General features: G+C 40.3%; 1 protein-coding gene across 2 annotated transcripts in view; it reads right to left on the bottom strand.

The window, feature by feature from the left end:
• Positions 1-26,916, bottom strand: part of SLC1A2 (solute carrier family 1 member 2) — an 82,588-nt gene that overhangs the window by 22,572 nt on the left and 33,100 nt on the right. For both annotated transcript variants that reach the window (XM_061462860.1, XM_061462859.1), the window contains exons 2-7: positions 15,888-16,027; positions 13,402-13,554; positions 12,532-12,782; positions 8,792-8,960; positions 4,844-4,970; positions 1,905-2,138 (exon numbers count right to left, since the gene is read on the bottom strand). In XM_061462860.1, coding sequence (XP_061318844.1) covers positions 1,905-2,138; positions 4,844-4,970; positions 8,792-8,960; positions 12,532-12,782; positions 13,402-13,554; positions 15,888-16,017 — 1,064 coding nt within the window. In that variant the 5' untranslated portion in view covers positions 16,018-16,027. The remainder of the gene's footprint in view (positions 1-1,904; positions 2,139-4,843; positions 4,971-8,791; positions 8,961-12,531; positions 12,783-13,401; positions 13,555-15,887; positions 16,028-26,916) is intronic.

Here is a 26,916-nt window from a genome sequence, read left to right as displayed (position 1 = left end):
TTTTACCAACAGAAAAATAGAATAGGAAATGTAGTTCACGGACACACACTGAAACTCAGCCAGATACAGTTCTTTTTCTTCGGAAGTGTAAGTTCTGTCTTACATTTACTGTCACAAATCAGATCATCAGTACAAAATGCGTACCAGCCATGGCCTACTGTTGTTGCAATGAACCCCAGCTGGCTCAGGAAAGCAGGGACTATACAAATATCTTTCCCCTTCAGTTCTGCCACCATAAGCAAGGACAGGTGAGCAGGCCATGGAGACAAGGTTTCTTTATTGGAAGAGCAAATTGTAGATGCCTTCCACAACTCCTCAGCCTGGCCAAAGAGCTTTAACAGGTTGCTGAAAAGGAACTATCTGCAACTTCCAGAGGTGCCAGGTTAGACCATATGATGGTTATAATTGTCCTGTGATCACATGTCTGTGGTGCTATGTCCACATCTGTTTAGCCAGTAATTCAGATCTGGATAGCAGTCAGGTGGTAAAGGTAGTGTCCAGGAAAATCCATATGCTGGAAACACTTAGAATCTCTTATATCTTTCCACTTTGGTGCTCCAGCAGGAAAACATTACTTCATGCTAATAAACCCCCATGAATGTTGTGTATGGACACTGTAAATCTGGTAATGAAAATCTAAGTGGAAACTCAAACACTTCAATGAACAAAAGCCTTAGGGAAATTGTGGTTTAGCGAAACTCCTGGCCAGACTATATCTCCTATAATCTGCATTGTTTATCACAGAGCCACAGAATTATTGAAGTTGGAAGGCACCTCTGGAGGTCACCTATTCCAACCACTTTACTTAAGGCAGGGGTAGCTAGGACAGGTTACAGAAGGCCATGACCAGACAGGTTTTGTGTATCTCCAGGGACAAAGACTCCATGACTGCTGTGGGCAACCTGTGCCAGCATTCAACCAGTCACAGTAAATCACAGTAAAGAGATTATTCTTGTATTCAGATGGAATTTTTGTATGTTTCAATTTGTGCCTACTGCCTCTCGTCCTGTTGCTGTGCATCACTGAAGAGTCTTGCTTCATCTTCTCTACACTGTCCCATCGGATATTTACGCACGTAAGATCCCCTCAGAGCCTCTTGTTCATCAGGGCAGAAGTCTTGCAGTAGAGCGATTTGGGTTGGCCAAAAGAGGCAGATGAATTATAATTCTTTCAAGGCATTCCTGAAATCATAATGCTACTTTTCTGATGGTCAGTTTTGAACTAGGCTTTTTTGTCTTCAACTTTTTGATTAAAATCGAAGATTATATTTTCTTCACAAATAAAACATTTATTGAAGAAAAACACTTTAAAACATGGTATTTAACTGAAAAAATATTTTTAACACAAATTTACTGACTGCTTCAGTGCAAAATATCAACATATTACTGACAGGTAAGTTGCCTACATACTTTGTTGAGTCTGTTCTGTTCATTAGCAATGAGTCTAAAAGTGCTCATCTCTAAAGTCCCCTTACTCTGCTAAAACAGATAAAAGAATGAGGGTTTTTTTTTATTTCTTCTTGAAACCTAGCACTGTTTATATTTTTCCCCCAATGCAATGAGACTGGTATTAACATGCTTTCAAAACAAATAGAATTATCACTGTTTCCTAGGCGAGGTACAAGTACAGGGTAAAACAATTTGCACAAGTCATTTGGTCAATGCCAGAATGGAAAATAAAAAGTGTGTCTCTCAACTGTCTGCAGATGGCTGTACAACCTCTCTATAAAATCCTGACGCTGTGTGGTTATTTTTGTTTATTTCAACATGCTGGATTAAAAACAGTTTTTATTCAACAGCATAAGATGATTTTGCAGCAAAGACCAGAACAGCATATGTACTACCTCTAAACAGCAGCTAAGAATCTGCTAAAAAATAAAGCAAGACATTATTTCCCAGTTGTACCTGGAAGCTGTGCCTAGCGCTGTGATCCATGCCTGGAAAATCCCAGCAAGGAAGGAAAATGGGCTTTTCCTTGTTATCACAAAGTAGAGCAGAGGCAGGAAGATCCCTCCATGAATGAGAAGACCCACAATCACAGTGACCATGTACATGCCAAGTTGTCTAGCAACTACTTCTAAGTCCTTGATTGCAATGATTTTTCCACAAATGAGGCAAGCAATGCCCAAAGGGGAGTACCTGGAGAAAGAGAACAAGCATAAACAAGAACCAGTCTTTGCCTTGTAGTCATAAAAATTGTCCTCAACAGAATAGACTGGAGGAAGGGTAGGAGGCTCTCAGGCTCAACACTGAGATGCAGTTCAGGAATTGATGGAAATTCAATGGATAGCTTTCACATCTTTTAAAAAATAATGGCTATCTCCAGCAAATGCCCCATCTACTCCATTTTATTCCATCCCATTGAGTGGAATATGCATTTCCTGAAAAGTCTTCGTTCCTGGAATAACACTGTACAAAAATACTATAATGTTACGCAGGCTTGGATCATTATGAAGATTGGTTTAGTACTTGTTTTAAATACATAACTTTTACAACCCATTGCTTATCTGGTTTCAGAGAGTTGCATTATTTTCTTCAGTTAAATTATTTGTTGAAATGAATCACTTATCCTGAAGGCTGCAACTGTTTCTGTTATGTTCTTTAAATAATTTGGACAAATGTTTCTTAGTTCATGGATTCTTCATTAATTATGTGCTTTCCTTACTTAGGGCAGGGTTTTTGTCACCTCAGTCATGTTACTCCCCAACGGCATAAACAGAACTTTTAAACAGGGTGATAATAGTAGCATAGATTGATAGTAAAAAGATTTGAAATTAATGGATATTCTTTAAAAAATTTAATAGTGAGAAATGCCTGAAAGTGCATGGATAGACCATTTATACATACACTGATAAAGATTACTACCTTATATAATTTTAAATGACATTCCCTGTATCTGTTTCATAAAATGTAAGCGGAAAGTAAAGTGTGTAACAGTGGAGAAACTTTACGGTTTGGTTCTCTGAAAATAAATGGTAATGCATCTTTTCAAAAGGAATTAGTGATTTGGATGCTTAATTAAAAACCATAGAAAGGAAACTGACTTTCAAAATAAAGGTGCTTCATGTTTTATGTAAGAAACATCTGAAGAAACATCTCATGGTCTCTCAAGCAATGTGCCCCAAACCTTGAAAGCACACTTGAAATGCAAGGCCAGCTGTTACAGCAGTTATCATAAAAGCCACGTTTCAATGAACTTGACAAAACATATATCTTATAAAGAATTACATGGTATCAGAGCCAGATGTCTGCTTTATGTTCATGTAGCAATGCCACGCTCCTGAGAGTCTGGAGTTGCCACAGGGGTTACAGTTCTCTGTGCAGAGAAATCATAAATGAAACAGAACATAACCCTGCATAAAGAAGTGCATTTGTCTTTATAAACACACATTTAAAAAACTGCTTTTGGTCACAACAGTTCTTTAAAAATTCTAGACACAGATGAACAAGTGGAATTCTCAACATCGGCCTCCTTTCTCAAGAGGAGTAAAAAGCACATCAGTAAAAAAACCAGTGAATATCTTGAATCTTGCATGATTTCCTGCTATTGCAACACTACTAGAGACAATTTATACTGTAGGCAAGGTATTGTGTCTTGGGTGTACCAATTGGTGCTAAGTAAGAATAAATTCTAGCCCTTGAAGTGTTACGAGAGTATAGTCACTGTCTCTCTACAGACTTGAGAACAGCAAAGTTTTGTAAATAAAACCAGCTGCATTTTTATGCAGCAAGATTGCTTACAGAAAAGCAGAAACACAAGAAGAATAAAAGTAATTGCTTCATGTTCTTTCTTTTGTTCTAGACATTTCCACATCACTGTCACTATCTGCATCACTCTTGCAAAACAGTGTCCCTTTGAAACACTGATGATGCTGGATACTTGGACCTTAGGCACCCTGCTTCCTTTTCTACCGTGTCCATCTGGAGCCTCAGAGAAGAGGCATACTGCAGGCCTGTAACTCAGGAAACACCTTCCAGGGCCACCAGGGAATCATGGGGAGCAACGAGCCATGATACACATGTTGTAATAGAGTACCTATTTCTGCTCTCAAAGACCTGGGAGATACGAAACACAGTGGTATAATGCTTTTTTATGTTCTGAAAAACTGGATTTGTGCGATATGGCCACACTTGGCACGGTGCACAAAGAGCTCTGGGGAAGCCCTTGGAAGAAAAACCTCAAGAAAAGGAAAAAAAAAAAATAGAGAATCCCCTTCCAGAAATGTGAACAAGGGCTCAGTCCTAATTGGGTAAAATCACCCCCCTGAAGGCAAGCAAAGCCCCATTATTACAAACGGGTGTACTTCCAGTGACCCCATTGTGGCAAGGCTGTAAGACACAGATTCTGCAGAAACCATGGGTGGAGGGACTACGCGTCACTGAAAATTGCTGGAATTTTATTTGGTGGTAAAGTATTTTTACTACAGAAGGTAGTGAATAAAGGGTGTCTCCAGGCTTCTTTGTAATCGTACCTCCTAGCTAATAGCCTGCTAGCCTCCCAGGAAGATTTGGATATTCCGATGTGGGGTGTTCTTGCTTGCTTATGTGTCTTTCTGTGTAATGAACTTCCACAATCAATGTGGTATTTGAAGGCCTTTGATGGTACCTGCATGCCTTGGATTTAATTAATAATAATTCAGAAATTTTTCAAATCGAGTCCTAAATAATCCTCACCCACTAGAAATAATGCTGCTATGGTTCTAACACACCTGTTAAGGCTTTAAAAAATGAACTACTTAATTACATTGTTTACTAACAAATTGTGGTCACTATATGCTATATCAAGGGTTAATAAAGTTGTTTCAAATATTTTTTTGTTCTAGAAGTTAAAACTTCAAACTTACCACATGATCATAGTTACCAACTTCATTACAATCTCATTCAGGATGTTGAAGAAATCCACCATCATCTTAGCCTGTTCTCCCATTTTCCCCATAGCAATGCCAAAAGCAATAAAGAATCCTATCAAACCTATTGGAAAAAAAAACACAGGACAAAAAAAAAGCACAAATAAATCCATAGATTTTAGGAAGGTTTTGAACCTGGTCAATGCCTTGATACTACTTGCTAATACAGTTTTCAGAACTATAAAGTATTACACACCTCTTGGGAGTTTTTACAATGAAGTCACTCTCCCCTTGCATGATCATAATCAAAATATCTTTTATTCTTCAATATTTTACTAACTTCCAATTTCACAGGCCAACTATGCGGTGTTCTTTTTTTCTTTTTTCCTGAACTGATCCGATCACCAAAGATATACCTATACCCTAATCTTCTCAGTGCCATGCAACTGTTAGAAACCTCATAGCCCCTGGCAGATGGGAGAGGCAATACAGTGCTGTACCGTGGCTCTTCATTGTTGTTAAAACAGTCACTAGAGACCAAGAGTGTTTTCCTCAACCTTTACAAAAGCTTCTTGACAGTATCAACCTACAGACTAGATAATCAGTCTTAGAGTACAGGGAAAGGCAAAAGCAGCCCTGGAACATAAATTTCACAGGCCAGGAGCATTCCAGTTAAATGAAGAAAGTGGCTGTGGGAGGAGAAGGTGGGAGAACGGACAGCAACTTTTGACAAGAGCATGAAGTGACAGGACAAGGGGAAATGGCTTTAAACTGACAGAGGGGAGACTGAGATTAGTTAGTAGGAAGAAGTTCTTCCGACTGATTCAGAGAAATCTCCAGGAATGCGCCAACAAAGTTTTGACAAGCAGGTATTCTTTATTGCGGCACCAGGACCTTGGCTTGTTCAGCCTGGAGAAGAGAAGGCTCCTTAAGAGGAGACCTTAGAGAGGCTTCCTGTGCCTAAAGGGGCTGACAAGAAATCTGGAGTGGGGCTCTTGACAAGGGCCTGTAGTGACAGGACAAGGGGGAATGGCTTTAACCTGACATTTAAAGGAGACATTTAGATTAGATATTAGGCAGGAGTTCTTTCCTGTGAGGGTGGTGAGGCGCTGCCTCTGGTTGCCCAGAGAAGCTGTGGCTGCCCCATCCCTGGAAGTGCTCAAGGCCAGGTTGGATGGCGCTTGGAGCAACCTGGTCTAGTGGAAGGTGCCCCTGCCTGTGGCAGGGGGTTGGAACTGGATGAGCTTTAAGGTCCTTTCCAACCCAAACTGTTCCAGGATTCTAAGATTCTTTGATTTTACTTTAAGCTAAACCACAGAACTCCCATTAAGCAGATTAATCTCACTGAAACCAGCTATCAGGGGATACATGATCACAGAATTCAGTAAGAGCAACATTTGGCTCCTAAATTTAAATGCTTAGGTGTGAAAGTCTGGAGCATTGGATTATCAGTGTGAAAAACCGAGTGCATCTGTCATGTATTACTTTGGAGCTGTATCTCCAATGCTAACCTTTAACATCCAGCAATTTTCAGTGGGATTAGTAACTGATACTGAAACAGTTTGAATCTTCAGCCACCCTTTGAGGCTAGTCTGTCATAATATGATTTCAGCATTTAAAATATGTGTGAACTCAACTGGGAAATTCCTAAGGAAAAACCCATCAGGACACAAAAGTATTCAAGAGAAGGGAATTTCAGCTACTGGCACTCTGGGAAAAGACAAGCTGTCCCATATCCTCACATTGGGTTTAGCAACCAGATTTTTTTCTTCTTCTCTTTTAATCCAATCTCCTGGATATGAAGTAATTTCTTAGCACTAAGCTATCTTTGTTGAGTCACTTGAATTAAGGAAGTGAAGTGTATGCTTGTGTGCTGTGGAGCGCAGAGAAATTATTAAAAGCTTTTCAGTCAAAGACCAAGTAACTTCCTGGAATTCAGACACTGCACCAGAATATGTTAGTAGGTGGTTTTGTTCGTTAATTCCAAATGAGCTGCTGTATTAGTCATGAGAGTCAAGTTGGTTCATATTTGCAGGAATTTGCCTGGCTTGTACAGTTTATGCAAGCTGGCTGGCAATTCCCCAATTTTCACTTCTTCATTCAAAACCAAACAAAACTCTGGAACATTTGAGTCATTGGTCAAAATACTACAGCAAATCCCACACCTAAACTGTGTATTTCCTTTATGTGGGAATTGTATTCAGCCTTCTATCTCTTTTCTTATCCATAACAGTTCCTGCACAGAAAAGTCCAGCACTAAATGCAATGCATCTCTCACATGAGAAATACTGTCTCATTTTAATGCATAAGCTCTGGAAAATTAAAAAAGCAGGTGAGGATAACAGCATGAGTAATGATCTGTTGCCTCATGCAGGGTGCAATTTGCAGCTTTGAAAAAAAGCAGCTCCTCTGCCCACAGACACTGAATGGAAGGAGGAGCTGCGGAGGTGGCTGAAACAGTGGCTCTTGTAAAGCCAGCTTCTTCACAGAGAAACAAGTAATCTCTGATCAGCCCTTGACAAGGGCCTGTAGTGACAGGACAAGGGGGAATGGCTTTAACCTGACAGAGGGAAGACTGAGAATAGATATTGGGCAGCTGTTCTTCCCTGTGAGGGTGGTGAGGCCCTGGCAGAGGTTGCCCAGAGAAGCTGTGGCTGCCCCATCCCTGGGAGTGTTCAAGGCCAGGTTGGACGGGGCTTGGAGCAACCTGGTCTAGTGGAAGGTGTCCCTGCTCGTGGCAGGGGGTTGGAAGTGGATGAGCTTTGAGGTCACTTCCAATCCAAACCATCCTATGGTTCTATGAGCTTGTTGGTGCTGTTTCTCCTGTGACAAAACAAAGCAGCTGCTGTCAACTGTCTCGCCAACACCTGGAGAAGCTCTGCAGGCACAGCAGCCACAGTGTCAGCAGGAGCAGCACATCAGCTGCAAGGAATCTGTAAGGGGCCATTTATTTGCCCCTAAAAAGTGATGGCCCAGCAGTGAGATTAAGCAGTGGCTGAGATACTGCCACACACTGTTCCACTTTGAGGATGACTCTATAAACACAGGTGTCAGCCTGTGGGCATGCTGCCACGGAGCTTGTGTATCTTTAAGTGTAGACATGCCAATGAGGCTACAAACTGGGGGGTAATTTGTGTCTGAGATCACCCACATCCATAAGGTAAGAAGGGGAATGAGGAGCACTCCTTTCTGGGCTGACAAAACAGGGAGTCTACACACAGGAGAAAACAGAAATGGTGTGGTGGCTCTTCGTTCCTGTGTGCCCCTTCCCCAGCTCAAACAGATACCTCGGGAAGGGATGGGAAATGGCAAAGCCTTCATATCACCCCACTTGCTGGCTCGTCTAGCCAAGATGGCACAATGTCAGTTGCTCATCATTTGCAGCTGGTAAAGGTCAGCAGGCAAGATGAAAGGAGGGAGCTGTGACTCAGAGACATATCAAGCCTCCCTGGATTTTTTGGGGTGGTGTGGTTCACACCCCACCTCTCATTGCAGGCTTTGCCTCAAGCCAAGTTCTAGCTCAGTGTGCCAGAGACACCTACTGGAAACAGCTGAGCTCAAATTCAGCGGGTGGATAGAGGTGGCTCTGGAACCTCTCTCCCATACTGTTCAGCCAGTAAGTCTTAGTTTTAGTCTAGGTAGGCTACTTCTAGGATGAAAGGATACCTCCTGCATACTTCTCCACTGTACTCCAGTTAACACCTGCAAAGCTATGGGATAATTCACTTGCTTGTTTCTGTAACACAGTCATATTTCTCAGAAGACCGTTAGATTTTCATCTCCGAGATCAGTGAGCAGCCCAGTAGGTGGTAATATTTGCTGATTAGTTGGGGAGATTAAACTTGCACTGAAGAGGAAATCAGAAAACACTGGTTACCCAGTCACAGCCAAAAGCTGTGTCATACAATATGATGTACATATTTGACAGGCAAGAAGTTTTCCTACCCAGGACATTCATGCCATCCTTAAATTCAAGGCCCTTCTTAATGACCATCTGGGCTTCTGGTGGTGCTTCACGCACTGTCTCATTCATCAGAGCAAAAGCAGAGTCAGTGACATTAGGTGTTTCTTCTATGGGTGGTGGCACCAGCACCTTCTTGGTGACAGTTTGGATCTGAAGACAATAAAAAGGGAGGATGAGAATGGAAACAGACTGAATGCAATCCATATGGGAGATAGGGAAAAAATAATCAAACCAGTCTTCACTTGAAATTCCAATGAACTATATTTTTTAAGGATTAGACATGCATTCCACAACCTCTTACCCCTCTTCCAAAAATAAGTTTGTTTTTCAATCGTTCCAAGTGTCACAAAGTCCTGGGAGTCTTCCTCATGACTTTAGTGTGAAAAGTATGGCAAATACTTGTTCCTTACCCCTACATTGTAATCTTTTACAGCTAGTTAGCCCCTTTGTCCCAATGGCTCACAAATGGTGCTTCACAGATTGTATGTTACACATTGATACCATTTATTTAGAACCAAAAGACAGGCTCCTCTAAGATCAGTCACAGGAGCAACTCTGCAGCAAGGCTTGTTATTCAGTTTGGTCTGCCCAGCTAAAGTTATCATAGTTTGATTGTTAAGTCAAAACAAAAACTTAGGCCATTTCCAGCGCTTGACTTGGTGATTGCAGGAGCTCAGAATGGAATATACAGTCCCCTTAGCTCTCAAATTAAAATACTGTGAGTGACAGATAAAAGACAAATTATCAAAGCTGCCAGATACCTATTAAATCAAATCTGACCACCTCAAAGAGAGATGACATCAGCATCTGAATGGATCTGCAACCTTCCAGGCACATGAAAGACAGAGTCAAGGGAAAGCTACAAAGGAATGGTAGGGGAGAAATGGGCTTGAGTTTACAGCTAGGAAAAAAGGTAGAAGAAGTGGAAAAAAAGAGAGATCTGTGACTTGCTGTTTTTAGAAGGGTTATTTTCCTCCTGCTTCACACCTTGAGCCTTTCCTGTCACTTCATGGCTTTGGGACCAGCAAAATGGCTAGAAAGCTATGACCGGTTTGCCATGGTTTCCCATCTGCTCCCTACTTCCCTTGTTCCTAGAAACACGTTTGAGCAAGGCATCAGAAATGGTACATTAGCTTTTCAAAGAACATGTGCACCTCTTTCCTCTTGAGTTCGACATTTTAGTTCTAAGGATGATGATCCAGATTTAATCCATGTATTTTAAAACCTTACGGTTGTTTGGTTTTTTGCTTTTTTGTATTCCTTTAGTTTTTGTTATTAAAAAAAAAAGTTTTTAAAAACCTTGTGGTTTAAAAACCTGATAGTTTTTAAAATACCTTACATCCCTCCTTTCAAACCCTGCTGTCTAAATCTAGAAAGACGGATATAGACAGAAATTCTACACAGCTTTGTATGAGAAACTCTACAGTTGTCTTGAAACAACCCAACATTCCTGCATGCTTATGATTTTTCAGAGTTAAATTTTATCTGAGGGATGTTGTCAACATATTTTTTTTTATGTGAGGTATCCAGAATGTAAGAATAGAGTCCCAGAAATTAAACTTAAAACATCAAGCTCTACACACTCACAAATTCCACAACAGTCAAAGGTCTTCAGCCCTTCTTTGAACAAGGCCAGTCACTAAAAATGCTGAGCTAAACATGAAATATGGATTCTGACAACAACGTCTGATGCCAGAAAACCATTTAAATGCCACAGTCATATTTATAGATGATAGTCCCATTCTCTTTCATGGCACATAAGATCTTAAGTCTTTGATGGAACAGCCCTTTGCATTATAATTAAGATTTTCTTGTGGATCAGACAAAAATTCAAGAGATATTGAAAAGCCATGATGTCCAGAGTGCAGTTTGCAAATGAATGGTCTCAAAATTGCAAGCGAATCCCTTCATTGCTTTCTACCTGGCTGCAAGGAAAGGCGTCTAAAACTCTCCCACAAACAACAGATACATAGTACTATTGCTGTGCACTCCTCAAGATCATTTTTCACAGGATTTCTGCAACAAATGGCTTCCTCCTAAGGCAACCTGGTAACACTGGGTGCTCATGGAGATACACTGTATACGTGTAGATAGAGAACACATATGCTGACACCATTAAAAGCAGTTAATTATCCTCCTAAATAAAGAGAGAGAGAAGTAGAGCCTAATGCCTTAAGAAGAAGTTAAGGCTAATAGAAGGCACAAGTTCCATGTGGAAAAGAGTGTGACTTTGCAAACTAAATGTGGCTTTGCGGCAGAGGCTTTCACTGGCAATTAGACTGGAATAAGATAAAATTAAAGACTGGAAAGCCAAAAAAGTTCAGCAGCTTTTTGACTAAGTTTGAAAACCTGAAATGGACTTGGTGATCCATAACCGGTGAAATGACCTGGACATTGGCATTACACACCCTGAAAAAGCAATAGTAAGGATCCAAGGAAACTATCGGACACAGGTAGCTTAGTTGTTCTTTCTCCTGCTTTTAGTCGCTTTGTTGAGATAATTGACCACTTTCAACTGACCAGAAATATAATTCTCCTCTCTTCCACAGTTCAAAAGAGGAAAAGGAAGAAAAAAACCCATAAACACCCTGCTCTCCCCTCACTTAATTTTTCAAAAATATATTTGACGTTACATGTGATGTTTAGCCACCGACAGTTTGACCACATAACTGACATTCCAATTATGATTTGGAAATATTGAGAATGTTCTGTCTTTAAACCCCCAAGGACTATGTGTTTTTATGTGGAAGCCCAAAGAAGTGAAGCAATCCAAGCCCTTTTGGCAGCTTAGGTTGCCCTCAATTCTTCCATCCCCCAAGGCCTGTTCTCCCATCCCCTCTTCACTTTATTCTTCGGCCATAACCACAGCTCCAGCTATCATGCCATTTCACATAGGAACACTTAAGAGCAGGTTTGGCAACAAACCCTGTTCCACCAAAAAAAAAAAAAAAAGAAAAAGAAAATAAGTCTGCATTATTGCGAAACAAATTAGTTGTAGGAAAAAACAGCTTACATAGAAGAAATATGCATAAGCAGAAATTAGGAATCAGGCATTGATCATTTATTTTACCCCTTGAATTGAAGCTGTTCTGATTAAGTATTGGTGAAAACCTTTTTGACAAAATTATCCACCCTCAGAGCAAGCAGTACATGCTGCAAGCATCCTTCTTCTGAGGCATCCCAGATGGCTCAAACCTGGCCTGATGGAGCCACCTGTAGGTGGGTCAAACACTTCACTGGACGATCCCCCCCGGTCTGTACTCTAATACAGCAGTAGAAGTTATGAGAGGTTGAGGTTTGGGGTACATTTCCACTGGCAATGAGCTGAAATAAGGATCATTCATATATTAAAAATAGGGCATTGCAAAACCATCAGCTCTGTAACTAACAACCAAGATCAAATCAACCTGGGTTAAAGATCTCATAATGCATCAGCTGTTCATTAAGCCAGAATTCATGATCATATATATTGTAAAAAGTGAGGGGAAAAAAATTAAGTTTACTTAATAACAAACTTAAAATCATCTTCTTAAAAAAAATCTATGAATTTAAATAAAAAACAAAGCAGCTATAAATAACATTCTTTCATTTACCTGCTCAAGAATTAAGACCTGTATATCTGTTTGCTTCACCGTTTCTGTCATTTACCTAAACAATAACATAGACAACCCTGGTGAGTAAAAGGTGTAAAAAAACATTACCAAGGATTAGAAAGATTTACCTGCTGAAAGCATGCTTGGACTAAATTTTCAGGGAACAGGTTTCGGATCAGATCCAAGAAAGCATCCAGACTAGACACTTCATCGTTCTTCTTCCCTTGACCAAGCTGCTTCCTGAGTTTTGGATTCCCTGGATGGATGGCTAAAACCAAAATCACACCCAGCACAGCAGCAATAATAGTGGTGGACATGTAGTAGACCATGGCTCTTGTACCCAATCGGCCACTCGCTTTAGCATCTAAACCAGACAGTCCTGCAGGTGTTTTATTTTAAGAAACAAACAAATATATTGAGGCTCAATATCCAACTCAATAATCATCAAATAAAATCTGTTATACTTTGCAAAGTTTAATGACAGCCTACAGGTGCCTACTTTTGTCATTGTAGAATTCTCACCACTAGATAGATTCTCCCTCCAGTTCTTCTGTGAATGTCTGCTGCTACTAATTTGAAGAAAACCATTTAAGAGGAGACATTGATAAATAAAGAAGATATCCTACTATCTTTGCCCTTGATTGCCCTTGATGGCTGCAAAATTAAAGCTGACACCACACCTTTAAGAAGGCTAGGCTTGTTAGTGTCATGACATCTTCTTTGTAAGATCCAACCCAGGTATTAGGTGAAACAGCATATTAAGAAATTTCTGATGTTCAAGAAGGTAGTGTACGTGTACATGTGCTCAAAAAATAAATTCACTGGAGCGTCTATGCATTAAGGCAAATGAAGTTAATTAGAAAGTAACTCTGAAATAACACACTTCAACTGTAAAATCCCTGACAGGATCACACTATTACTCTTCTTACACTGGAAAAAGCAAACCAGGTGGTATCTGTAGCAAGCATCTTAAAGTATTTATGGCTAATAGATCTTACCTGTGATTAAACTGGAGATAATTAAAGGGAGGATCAGCATTTTTAGCATCCTCATAAGTATATCTCCTGGGAAGGCTATTAACATGATGATGTCAGGGTCAATAGGAGTTGCTAGACGAAGAAGACCCCCACAGACTGCACCCAGGATAACACCTAGAAGAAGAGTAAAAGAGAGCAGCTAGGTAACATAAATATACCTGAACATACATAAATTACTTTTAAGAATAGCCTGGAAGAAAAAAGGCTACATGAGGCAGTAATGAGGAAGATTTTTGGTACAGACACAGATTTTGGAAGGCTTATCCCCCTGATTAATACGAAGTTGTAACACGCTTATCATGTATCTTATGATTAAAGAGAAGTTGTTTTGATGTAGAATCTTCTGCCAGCTGAGCTTACACCTGATGCACTATCCTGCAATACAAATTTGCTGCAAGCCACAGTGTTAACTGAGGTTTATTAATACTGTGTAGGCCTTGCAATATATTGAGGGATAGTCACAGATAATTCATATCATTGTTCTACAGGCACCAAGATGTGATTTCTGTAAGGCTATAGAGAATTGATAAGAAAGCAGGCTTAGGACCCAGCTCTTCAGAGTATGACATCTAGCTTTCAATATAAGAATAGTACCACCTGAAAACAAGGTCAGTGTGAGTAGTTATTTTACAGACTAAGAAAAACCCTGCAGGAAAGATTGTCTTGTGCAGGAAATAGTCCTGTGAGGGAAACAGATTCAAGTTTCACTTGGGTGGTTTTAGAAGGGAGTGCCTGATCTGGAATAACTTGAAGAAAACTTATCATAGTATCACAGAATGGTTTTGGTTGGAAGGGACTTTTGAAGGTCATCTAGTCCAATCCCCCTGCAAGGAGGAGAGACATCTTCAGTTAGATCTGGTTGTACAGAACCACATCCAGCCTTGCACTGAATGTCTTCAGGGCTGGGGCATCCATCACCTCTCTGGGAATCCTGTACCAGTATTTTACCCTTGTAAAAAATTTCTTCCTCTTGATTCTTAGTGCTCATTTATTACTTCTTCCCTTTAATGGTCTGCATCCTTTTCCTTGTGCTCACATTCTCAAAACACAAACAATCCCTTCATCACTTAGGTGTTATCACTGAAGATCTAAAGCCCTCTCTCCAGATTGAGAATGTTGAAGAATAGCCTATAGGAACAAAAAGGCCATGTTCACGTCTGTAACATGGTCTTTGTGAATAGATATTTTATGTTTACATCCAGAATGCCTTTATTTTCCTGGTCCCAAGCCAAATTCTCAAGTGTAATAAAACTTGACAGCAAAGCCTGAATTATGATTTGCAGCAACTATGACTCTTTGAAGAATCAGTTTGATACAGTGGAAAATATATGCGTATTTGAAATATTTTCTCGAACCGCATCAGGCACCTTCTAAAAATGATTCAATGCAAATACAGTCTAAACATTTCAGTGGTATGAGTTTCAAAGGCTAAAAATTATGGATGTGAAATTTGCAGCTCAAGACCAGCTGCAGCTGGTCTTTAAAACAATAACAAAATAGCCTATGTGTATGAATTTGCTGCATTTGGCTGTTAGTCTTTCAGTGAAAAAGAAACAGGCAAAGAGCCAGTAAACCACAGTAAAATGTCACACTGTTCCATATTTGGAAGCTGCTAAAGCCAGAGGCAACATTCAGGATGAGATCATGGAGCGCTGACTTACAAATATGAGGAGGGGACAAACCTTAAAAGCAGCAGAGGATGAACTGTGAGATAAAAGATGACGGGAAGAAAATTTGAAGAGTTTTGTCTTCCCCCCCAAACTCCCCAAATAGCTTAGAAAAAAAAAATGTGTAGTGCATTTAGTTCTACTGAACGACATTGATCTGACCAGCCTTGGGACTTAGATCACACTCCATTCAATACCAGATGCAGAAGGTATTGCAGTGGCATGGGTTTGCTCCATGTTGTGTCAGTAACACTCTGCACACCTGAATTAAAGGGGCAGTGGAGAATCCTTGAGGGAGAAGGCTGCAGGGAGGCTTTAGAGCAACTACCAGTGCCTAAAGGGGCCAACAAAAACTCTGGAGAGGGGCTTTTGACAAGGGCCTGTAGGGACAGAACAAGAGGGAATGGCTTTAACCTGACATTTAGAGGAAACATTTAGATTAGATCTTAGGCAGAAGTTCTTCCCTGTGAGCTTGCTGAGGCCCTGGCACAGGTTGCCCAGGGAAGCTGTGGCTGCCCCATTCCTGGCAGTGGTCAAGGCTGGGTTGGATGGGGCTTGGAGCAACCTGGTCTGTTGGAAGGTGTCCCTGCCCGTGAGAGGGGGCTGGAACTGGATGAGCTTTAAAGTCCCTTCTAACTCAAACCAGTCGGTGATTCTACGATAATGCTTGTGGGCATCCTATCCACTCTCTGGCTGTTCAGCTGTTCCAGCTGGGGCTGTGGGACTACATAGACAAATACAGATGCATACTGCATATTCAGACCAGCAGAAGTAGCTTACCAAAGACAGTTAGAGTCAGGAGCAGATTCCTATGGAGTGACTGGCAGAACTGAACACATATGTTCCTGGATCTGTGCTCCACGGGACTTAAATGACTTTCATGCATCCGCACTTCTACTTGCTTAGGCATATTGTTGGCACTAGAATAAAAAACGGAAGTTAAGCAAAAGTTATAGCACAAGATGACAGAAGTGAGAGGAAAGTCTGGATTACTTCCACCACATATAACTGAGGAACCTGACGCATGTTCCATTGCTTTCCACATTTCACAAACACTATATATTAACTGCTATGGAGAAGTCTTTGAAATGGCAACGGCTTGTCCCTCTAAAGGTGTAGCTTTTAATGTCTTTTTTTGTCGTTGTCTCTGAAAGGGTGGGGATGTAAACAGAACTAATTCAGTGGACACATCATTCCAAGTCTTTCATGGACTCAACTATTGGTTTTGAGCTGGAAAATTCACTTTCTCCCAAAATAATGGCTGTCTACTTAAAGTAGGAGAGATGGCTGGAGAACAAAGTTTCTATTAGCAGGAAAATGCAGATTTTAATACATTGTGTAATCCTAATGCAGGAAAAGAGTTTTAAAATGAGGATTTATTTGTAAAATAATGCATTCCATAATTTTGCTTCATCTTCCCAAAATGTTCCATTTCAGTATTAACATTTTATTGTACTATAATCAGAATGATCTCGAAGGAATCTTTTTCAACTTGTTCTAATCTTTTTTCAACTTGTTCAACTTTTTCAACCCCTACTGAATATTAGTCAAAAAACAACACATTTCCCAAGAAATCCTTTGGTTTTTTTAATTGTAAGGGCGAGAGAAAAAGGTTTTTGACTAACACCGGTATATGTTTGAGTAAGTGATATGGACATGAGTGCATGACTTCAAAAGCCATGCCTCTAACTTTCTCAACACCTGAGAAATCATTAGCAAGACTCCCCTTTTATATACAAGATATTAAAATGCACTACTACAAATAAAACATAGAGTTTCCCTACAAGTTAAGACTGTCTCCGTCAATATGAGAAGTTGGTAAAGAACAAATTCTTTCATTATCAAGTAAATATACATTTTACACTCTTATATTATGCCAGATTAGGATGAGATTTTAGAAAAAAAGAAACCAAATCTTTCTCTACAACAGTAGAATGAGGTCTACAGACCTAAACCAGACCTAAACAGGTCTGAAAGTTACATAAAGTTTCAAATAAAACCACTTTCACGAATCAAAACATTTTTTGTTATATATAGTTGTCCTCATAAAGTTTCTCAACAGAAAGTTTTTAGTAGACCTGTAATAAGAATTCAGCCATTCTGATGCAGATAGTTTCATGATTTCCCTTTCAAAGTGAAAGAGCATTTCTTTCCAATATTAAAAAAGTAGCACCAGCAGAAAATGCATTAGAGATTATGTTTTGGTTTCAGGGGGTTTGTTTGGGGTTTTTTTTTAGGGCAAAAAATTCCTCTAAGTCTTGTAATTTTTATTTTGTGCCTTTTAAAATATTTTACAGTGGTGGTTGCAATGAAATGTCCTCCTTTTGGTGGAATAACAAGCAAGAATATCAGCGCGCCTTCTGACAACTTAAATGTGAGGCATGTCTGCTTCTTGAAGACTTATGAATGCAAGTGGAAGAGATACATGAGGATTAGCCAGGGGATAATATGCATAGCAGTTATCCGAGGAATTATGAGAAAGATGAGGCAAAGTCCACAGTATTCCTACTACGCAGGCTACAAAGCCGTGAAATCACCTGTGGAAGTGTGCCACAAAATCAAGGAACTTGGGAACCCAACTTTGCAACTAGGGAATACATCTAGTTTCTCTTGCACTGTGAACACAAATGTATAACTTCTTTAGACCTACAGGTTTATTCTATATGCTACTGAAACTCTGAAATATGGACAGCTGAAAGTAATTGAGAAGTAAACCTTAGAGGCTCCTCCGTTAGCAATTAATCAGACTAATTAATTAATGGAATGGATCAGTAAACAGAAGCAGCTGATGATGTTATATGTCTTTCGAGGCTGTTGCTTTGTGCTAGGTTTAGTCTGGTTTCCTGGACCCTTTCCCACCTGACACCATGCCAAATGAAAGCCACCTCACATGTATCTGCTTTCTAAGCAGTGGGTCTTTTCTATAACTCACAGACAACAGAAGCATATCGTTCCCCTGGCACCACTGCTGAAATAAGTCCTTCCATGCATAAGCAAGCCTCTGGTCCTGCTCTTGTACTCAAGCCTTATTTCTATTCCCAACCATTTCTATGTGACAGCATAGTTTGCTGGCCACATACCCCTTCCACTCCGAGTCTGGTCAGCATACAAACCCGGGTTCATGAAGGGAGGAGATGGTGCACCTATTTGTACAGCTGCAGGGACTACTTCAGGATTATACCCCAAAGTGTAGACGGTGGTCAAACAACACAGACCTTCTATATGATAGCAACAATCTTCTTCAAAAGTTCAGCCATGTAACCTCTGAGAAGATAAGGAAATAACACAAAGCTCTTCAAGGACATTCCTAAATTTCCAGGAACTTAATACTGTATTGTGTGCTTCCCTCAAGTGCAAAATAAGGGCTTTACACTCTCCAGCTCTTTTGTAAATGAACCTTCAGCATGGACTGACATTCTGATTAGCATGAGGTTTTTAAAGAAAAAAAGACCCATAACTAAAACATGACAACCATGCGGATCTGTTACAAAAAGCGTTGACATATGAATATCATCACATTAAAAAATGGTACCACAAAGGATAATAATTCAGTTAACACTGCTCTTCAAAATGAGATTTTTATCACCACACCAGAGACAAAGTATTGTTCCAGCCTTTTGAGTAAATTGCAGAGGGAGGGGAGGGGAAATAACAGAGAAATAAAAACCTTCTTCAAAGGATAATAGAAGCTTCTTGTATAGCGCTTGATAAATCCAGATTTTCCCCCAGAAATTATCCATCCAATGACTAGAAGATGAAAATCTGTTTGACCTCTGAATCATGCAAATGAACTGTTGTCTTATGGACATGGTATGCACAAGGTACAAGAAAAAAACAAAAATCTGTCCATCAGCATTTGATTTTAGTTTATCTAAATATTTACAGCTAGTTTTGCATGTAAGATATACAGTGCTATATGAAACAATATTAAACTGCAAATTTCAAGCTGTAGTTTCTTTCTCTCGTTGGCTGCTACGCATAATGGTGTCAAAACGCAGGAATACACTTTCTTAAAACACCAAGTTCTCTGAGATTCTTTGTTCCTATTTCCTCCAAGCATTTCTCTTAGGTTTTATTTTACCTCCCCCTGCGACACTCTGCTGTTCTATTGCTTTTCAACTGCTTCTTTCTCATTTTCCCACTGACATTTCTAGGTCTAAAATGTCAGAAAAAACATTTGCTTCTTTTCCTTGACTATCAAATATAGAGACCGTGTTTAATCTGTATAAGGTATCTTAGATGTGTCAACCAAGCAGGTAATTCTCAGTATAAAATTCTGCTTTTCATAATACTGCTGGGAGGTTAATTTGTCTCGTCAGGTTTGGGAGTTAGCAAGCTGTTTAGAGGAGGAGCAGTTGTTAGCAAACCAAATGGCTATTTTGGAGTAGGACAACAGAATGAGGATAATGGTATTTTTGGGACCTGGCAAAATAGCTCTTAGGTGTTTATTAAGGGTTATTTAGTAGAGACTCAGGGTTTCAGCAAAATAGGAAGGATTTTGGGAAATAGAATTTTCTTCCTTGAATAAAGTGCCAGTTTATGTTATGAAGCAATTACTTCAATCTAGGCAGCAAAAGTTATTCTTGAGAAAACAAACTCAAACTGGCTTAAGTTCCAGTTAAGGGTCTAAACCATCTCTTGAGCTAGATGTTTGCTGTCAAACCAAACACTGTTCTCTTCCAAAGCAATAAGTAAACAGCAAGTGTAAATGCCAGTACTTCATAGAATCACGGAGTGATTTGGGTTGGAAGGGACCTGAAAGCTCATCCAGTTCCAACCCCCTGCCACTGGCAGAGACACCTTCCACTAGACCGGGTTGCTCCAAGCCGCGTCCAACCTGGCCTTGAGCACTGGCAGGGATGGGGCAGCCACAGCTTTGCTGGGCAACCTCTGCCAGTGCCTCACTACCCTCACAGGGAAAAAATTCTGCCCAATGTCTAATCTCAGTCTACCCACTTTCAATTTAAAGCCCATTACAACTTGCGCAGTTTTTCCTAGGAAGTCTGGCCTTCTTAAGGAGAAGGGAAAAATAAACCAAGATGGGGTATCATGAAGTTTGGTGCATAGTAATCTTGGACAGAGCTTGTCCTAGCAATCAGTGCAATTGCATGGGAGTAAATGAGAGTTTAACCTGCCCTTAAGAATATCTGTTAAGCAGCTAGGCTTGGAGCGGGGTTGTATCTCTTCCCCTTTCCCTGGAGAGACAGTGTAACACTGATGATTTTGGATCACATGCTGTGTTCGTGACATGGAGAGGGAGTCTGGCTCTCCTCCACCCCACATGATCAGCTTATTCCTATCTCATATGAAAGGGATAGGGTCTATTCTGGTTGCTAGATAAAAGATGAGCAATGGGAAAGAACATATGGAACACCACCAGGACAAAAGGGAATTCACAAGCAGGATGTGAGGACTCCAGACTGTCACAACTCTTGTGGAACTAGCGCTCAAGCAAGCATCAGCTTACCAAGAAACTTCCAGTTTGAGCTGGAATAACTGGCTGCTGCTTAAGTTAGTTACATCAAGACAAGAATTAATTACACCAAGACAACATCTGTTCAGCTTCTTCTGGGAGACCGTCTGGGACTATATTGTTTCACTGTGCCATGGCATGCACTGTAGTGTGTGGGGGGTATTTTCCTGGATTAGATGTATTTTTCAAACCACAGTGGAGCTGATAAAGTTCACCACAAACAGCGACAACATAACAGGCCATGCAAGGGAAACAGCTAAAATACATAGAGCACTCCTGCTCTATGATGTCCCGTTCTTAAATGTTGCATTTTATATCAATAAAACATTCTGGTCAGGTCTCATCCTCTTTAAATAAATAACCTCTTCAGACAGTTTGCAATGTGTAGATCAAGCTTCTTCCTGGGCTAAATTTTTCCTATAAACTTGCAACTTAGATTTTATATTGCATTTTATGGCATACTATATGGAAAAGAAAATGAGTTCCTATGGAGAGCTTGTGAACAAAACTTCAGTTTTAATGGAATCCTGCACAATAAACTCCATAAAGCCAACAGGTCACACTGAATCACGCTGGTTCTGTTAGAAAAAAGATTGTATTGTAATTGTATTTTGTATTGTATTGTATTTTACAAAAGGCCTAGAAATGCCTCAGGAGTGTCAGATAGGCAGGGGAGAAGCAATTGGGACAACTCCTACGTGTTTGAAAGGGAGACATAGGAATTTCTGCAGTGAGTTGCAAAAATGAGATCTGTAACAACTGTCCGCCCACCAGCGGGTGCATTTGATGGTAGGGTAGCTACAGGAAGACTTACAGGTATCCTTCCACCAGGCAGCCACAGACCCACCAGCTGCCAGACCCCAAAAACAGTGCCTTCAGGCACCTCTTACCTAGTCATACGAAAACCTGATTTTAACACCTCAAAGAGATTATGTGTCGGAGTGTCTGTGTGGGCATGTTAGTGAGTTAACTAACTCTCTAATTCTGTGGCATGACGAAGCCTGACAGAAGGAGATTAAGTTACAGTTCCTAAGAACAAAGCCAAGGTAGTTATCCAAACCTCACGCAAGACAGGTGTCGCATGAACTTCCATGGTCCTTGGTGATGAAGATCCCCAAGACTTTACTGGGACAAAAGTTTTAGTGACTGGAAATCCACTCCTGGCAGAAACATCTGAAAAACCCAAAGGTGCTTCTTGTGTCTGCATGTGCTGACCAGTCTACAAAGTGGAGTGAGTGGCCAAAGACTTGTGTTATGCTCCTCTCCTCGTGAGCATCTCCAGGGTGAAATAACCCTGTCTTGGAAGAGATTAGCTGTTGTTTGTAGGAAGATAGAGTTTGTAATGTAGCTCACATTTTAGCAAACAAAGAAAAACCTTCTGTAATTCTTCCTATTTGCCAAGTTCTCTGATTCACACCAGCTGAGGACCTGGACATGAACTTTTTTTTTTAAGAAGCCTAAATTTGGCACTGCCATGTTTATGTGGAGCTCTGGCTCTGTATCTTTATACATGTATATCCTGAATTTCAAGTCTCATCAACCTAAATCCTACTACGCCATATTAAAGATTCAGATTTACTCTAAATTCCAGAACTTTTTTGTGGAGGAGGGCTGCTGGTTTATTTTGTGCTTGGAACCAACAAGGTGCATTTCTATCTACAGGGATTGTATTCTATCCGTCATTCTGAGTCTAAAGTAAAAAAGTGTGTTTTAAACCATACAGTATAATGCCTATCATAAAGTTTATAATTTGTTTATGTAATGATGTACATGCCGAATATCATTTTTTAGCTGTCAGATTTCTGATAGGGCTTTATAGTGGTGTAATAATCTGGGAACTGTCATGCTTCGTTACCCCAGAATTATGTACTGAGGCTAAAAGATGAAAAGTAATAGAATTAAGGATGAATCACATTATTATGGCAAAGGATATAATAATGGTGTGCTTTGTGCAAAAAAATTCTCCACATACATGCTCAGAAACTCAGAGACAAGTAAAATCATGATCTTGTGTTTCCTTCTATTCTGCGTGCGCCAGGTAGCACACAGAAAAAGGCTATGAAATGATTGGGGATTAACGTAGTTTCCAAGGGCACTGAGCAAAGATTAAGCCAGTGAGAATGTGAGAAGATCAGAAATGCAGCAGATCCTAGACATGCTGGCTAGGGACAAAAAGGAGTAGAAATGTGTGGGTGGTGTTCTTTATATAATTCAGAGCAGTTCACAGAAAGGCACACTGAACAAGTCTGTGATTGAGATAGTAAGAACGAATCTTATCATGGCAACGGGAAACAAAATGCAAGTTCTCCTGTGAATGTACTTCTTGAATGATGGCTCCTGAAATGCTTTTTTGTTGGTAAATTCTCAATGGTTTGTCACTGAAAGCAGCTGTACAGTGATTTTAGACCACATCACCTGTACAGAAGAAATTTCTAGTGGCTATGGCTGAATTGGTGCATCAGAGATCTACAGCTGAGTCTTAATTAAATATGAACACAATTATTAGCATAATCTAGGCACTTTTAGGCATAAAAAGACCCAAACTTATTTGATTAATAATTTCTTACCAAATCTGTATATTAAACATTCATTAACAAATGTATGATATGTGACAGTGAGCTAAAAGAATACAAAAGTGATGAAAACTTACCTGTCCTTTAATGACTACTGCTCTTGGTATCCACTTTGAAAATTCCCTATAGCTTTGATAGAGGCATGGAAGTACCCATCAAACATATTAGGAGTCTTACTAATGATGTGCTGTAATGATGTGCTGAAAACTTCTAGGTGATTTCAAGAAATACAGTTTCAAAGTGTCTTTCAACCAAAACCAGTCACTACAGATGATACCGCTTTAACCTGCAAACAGAAGTGTCCTCTCATCTTTGTTTTTGAGTATACTCTAGAAACTATATATCCAACCAGTTGCTTCTCCAAGGACTGAGAAAAAAACTTTAGTTTGTAAACATTTTTGGAGAAGTGGCTGGATCACAGAATCACAGAATGGTTTGGGTTGGGAAGGCACCTTAAAGCTCATCCAGTTTCAACCCCCTGCCACGGGCAGGAACACCTTCCACTAAACCAGGTTTCTCCAAGCCCCATCCAGCCTGGCCTTGAACACTGCCAGGGATGGGGCAGCCACAGCTTCTCTGGACAGCCTGTGCCAGGGCCTCACCACCCTCACAGAGAAGAACTTCTGCCCAATATCTATTCTCAGCCTCCCCTCTGTCAGGTGAAAGCCATTCCCCCTTCTCCTGTCACTACAGGCCCTTGTCAAAAGCCCCTCTCCAGATTTCTTGTCAACCCCTTTAGGCACTGGAAGCTGCTCTAAGGTCTCCCTGGAGCCTTCTCTTCTCCAGGCTGAACAAGCCCAGCTCTCTCAGCCTGTCTCCATAGCAGAGGTGCTCCAGCCGTCAAAGCATCTTCATGGCCTCCTTTGGACTTGCTCCAACAGCTCCACACCCCTCTTGTGTTGAGGGCCCCAGAGCTGGACACAGCACTGCTGGGGGGGTCTCACCAGAGCAGAGCAGAGTGTGAGAATCCCCTCCCTTGACCTGCTGGTCACACTGCTGGTGATGCAGCCCAGGACACGGGTTGTTCCTGGACTGCAAGCACACACTGCTGGGTCATGGGGAGCTTCTCGTCACCCAACAGTGCTAGACAGTGCTGGATAGTGCCAGGTTTGCTGTACACATTCAGCCACAAACTAGAAAACTGAAGAAGTAAAAAAAAAAAAAAAAAAATTAAAAATCAGAGCTGCTCTCTGACTTCTATTGGCTAAAGTGTGAGACAGCTGATTCTTCACATTTTCAATATTTCCCTCTAAACCCTGCAAAGGGCACAGAGAGATCCAAGTTTGGTTAGACTTCACATAATCTTAATAAAAAGCAACCAGTTCACTAAAAAATGCATTCATTTCCATGGGATGTGTGGCAATGAGCCAGCACACAGCACTGATCCAGACCTAATTTTGTTCTAAAACTTATCTCAGTGCTTCCTGTGGGGGAAATCTCTCTTCCAGGAAGTATTGTGGGTAGAGTCAGAAACCATTTCCACAAAGAGCAACTATTAAGGAGCCTACAAGAAAACAGTTGAATTCCTATGCAGAAAATGTCAGAATTTGGATTAGTGTATGGAAACTGCAAGCCCCAATTCACTCCTATGTATCCTAAGAGATGTTAACTCTGCTTCGATTATAGATAATCATATTTTCCAGCTGTTTGCCAAAATCTGAATTACAAGGACATTTTAAACAACTGGAAAGCTAATTTACCACTGCAGTCTCTGACTGAAAAACCTCTATGAAAGTGCAGAGGTATCATAGCATAACATTATAAATTGACTATACTTGTTCATCAGTACAATGTTATCTGACAAGCTGAAAACCAAAAAAGACATTTTAAGCTTTTTTCCTCTCACCATATGTCATATTCTATATATCTTAAAATGCATCCTGTTCAAGAAACTTCTAGTCATTCTTTTCTCTTACTCATTTTGTTGTTGTCTATTTTCTGCTTCTCTTTTTATGCCAATACACTTTTATTATGCTAGACATTCAGATTGCTTTATTTGCAACTACAGATCCAACAAAATTGCTCTGTTCAAACTTTGCTTATCTTCCTTGAAAACAGTCTCAAAAAAAAAAAATTACTTGGGCTGGGCCCTGAAAAAGCAAAGAAACTTTGTTTTGAAGACATGCTAACTTCCTGTAGCATGTTAAAGAGATTATAGAAATCAAGCATAGCATAATAGAATCACTTGTGATAACATTCACTCAGCTGTACAGTTCAGTGTGCTCTTTGGAGAAGTATTTATGGTCACACAGAGCAAGCTTTGAGGAGTGCATGCCATCTGCTGGAACCAAATAGTCTTCTTACAGGGGGAAATCCTAAGAGGCAGCAACAATTTTGACCCAGTGTAAAGCATCTTCTTCAATGTCTCGTGTGCTTTTGTAATTAGGGTTTGGAGCCTTTTTTCATATTGTGCTTTGAAAACAAATGAAAAATGGTAGCAAAGACACTGCAACCACCTTACTGGGGAAGTAGCCTATTCATATGGTCTAGGAATTTATTCAAGTAGCTGTATGAAATGGAATGCACGTTCAGCTAAAAAAGTTGCTCAGGCGATCTGTTTATATTATTCCCTCTTTACCAACATATCTGTCTGCTGGGAAATTACACCCAGAAAACAACAGTATTAAGATGGAGCTCATAAATACAAAATAACTTTCACAAAGAAGTGTATATTTAGGATTACGGGCCTGAAGATGGATAATTGGGTTGGTTCCTACCTTCTATATTCTACATATGGCACGTGTCACTCTGCCAAAGGATCTGCCTCTGCCTCCCCCAAGTCTGCTTACACTGGATGCAAAAGAACTAAGAGAATTTCAGTGCTGGCAGGAACAAGGTTATTTTTGGCATTCCTTAAGCCTCTATCTGAGCAAGGCATTTTCTTGAACATTTTATTTGGGCTGCTTATTTAGTATTGTCCGCTTGACTGTAGTATAACACCTTAGGTAGCCTTGGCTGAACTACTTCAGTTCAGCCTTGTGGTTCCTCCCTCAGGAGACGCTTCAAGACCGAGCAGCACAGTTACTAGACAACTGTTGAAGACAAATCTTTATATCTGAAAGTTGTGAGGCTCAACAGCATGATGCATTACCCTGAGATGCAGCAGTTGTTTTTCTGTATGGTACACTGCATTGGGACACAATAGCTTCTGTGAAAACTAGGATGGATTTTCTAACCTTGGCCAAATTCAACCACGAAAACTTAACTTTTTCAAAGTTAGTGGAAAAATGAAAAGGTTAATTTTCCAAATTATTCTGTGCTCCTCATCCTAGTGAATTTCACATGAAGACAAAAGCAGGTCAAACTAAAAGGCTCATTTAGCCCAGTTTGAAATCTGTGACAGTTACCAGCTCTAGATACCCAGGACATGACTGTAAGATGAGCATGTAGCACGGTATTTACCAAAGAATCGTCATGGCATTCATCAGCCTGTGGACCGTGGATTTCAAGAGTTACCTGCACATAAACTGTAAGACTCTTTCAAGACAAAGTTAGAAAAAGAAAGCACAAGCACACGCTACAAGCAATTTTTTCCATTCTTCCTTGTGAGACTTGTAATCCAGATTGCTTAAGTAGAGCCCAAGCCCCAGCTGGCATTGGGAACCTTTGTAAAACATGCTGTACAAGTAGAAAGCTTGCAGAGTCTTAATATTTTGTATACAGATTTAAGTGGGAAATTTTGAAACTTTCTTTTGCTTAACAAACCCAATTGAAGAAGCATCCTCTTCAAATGCTCTTTAAAAGTCTGCTGCCTTTTCCATGT

Source organism: Pezoporus flaviventris, unplaced genomic scaffold (genome assembly GCF_033815535.1).
Source record: "Pezoporus flaviventris isolate CSIRO_AGI_PZ_B2104156 unplaced genomic scaffold, CSIRO_AGI_Pfla_v1 ptg000036l, whole genome shotgun sequence".
Classification (NCBI taxonomy): Eukaryota; Metazoa; Chordata; class Aves; order Psittaciformes; family Psittacidae; genus Pezoporus; species Pezoporus flaviventris.
The sequence above is the reverse complement of the archived record's forward strand: the minus strand, read 5'-3'. Positions and strand labels throughout refer to the sequence as shown.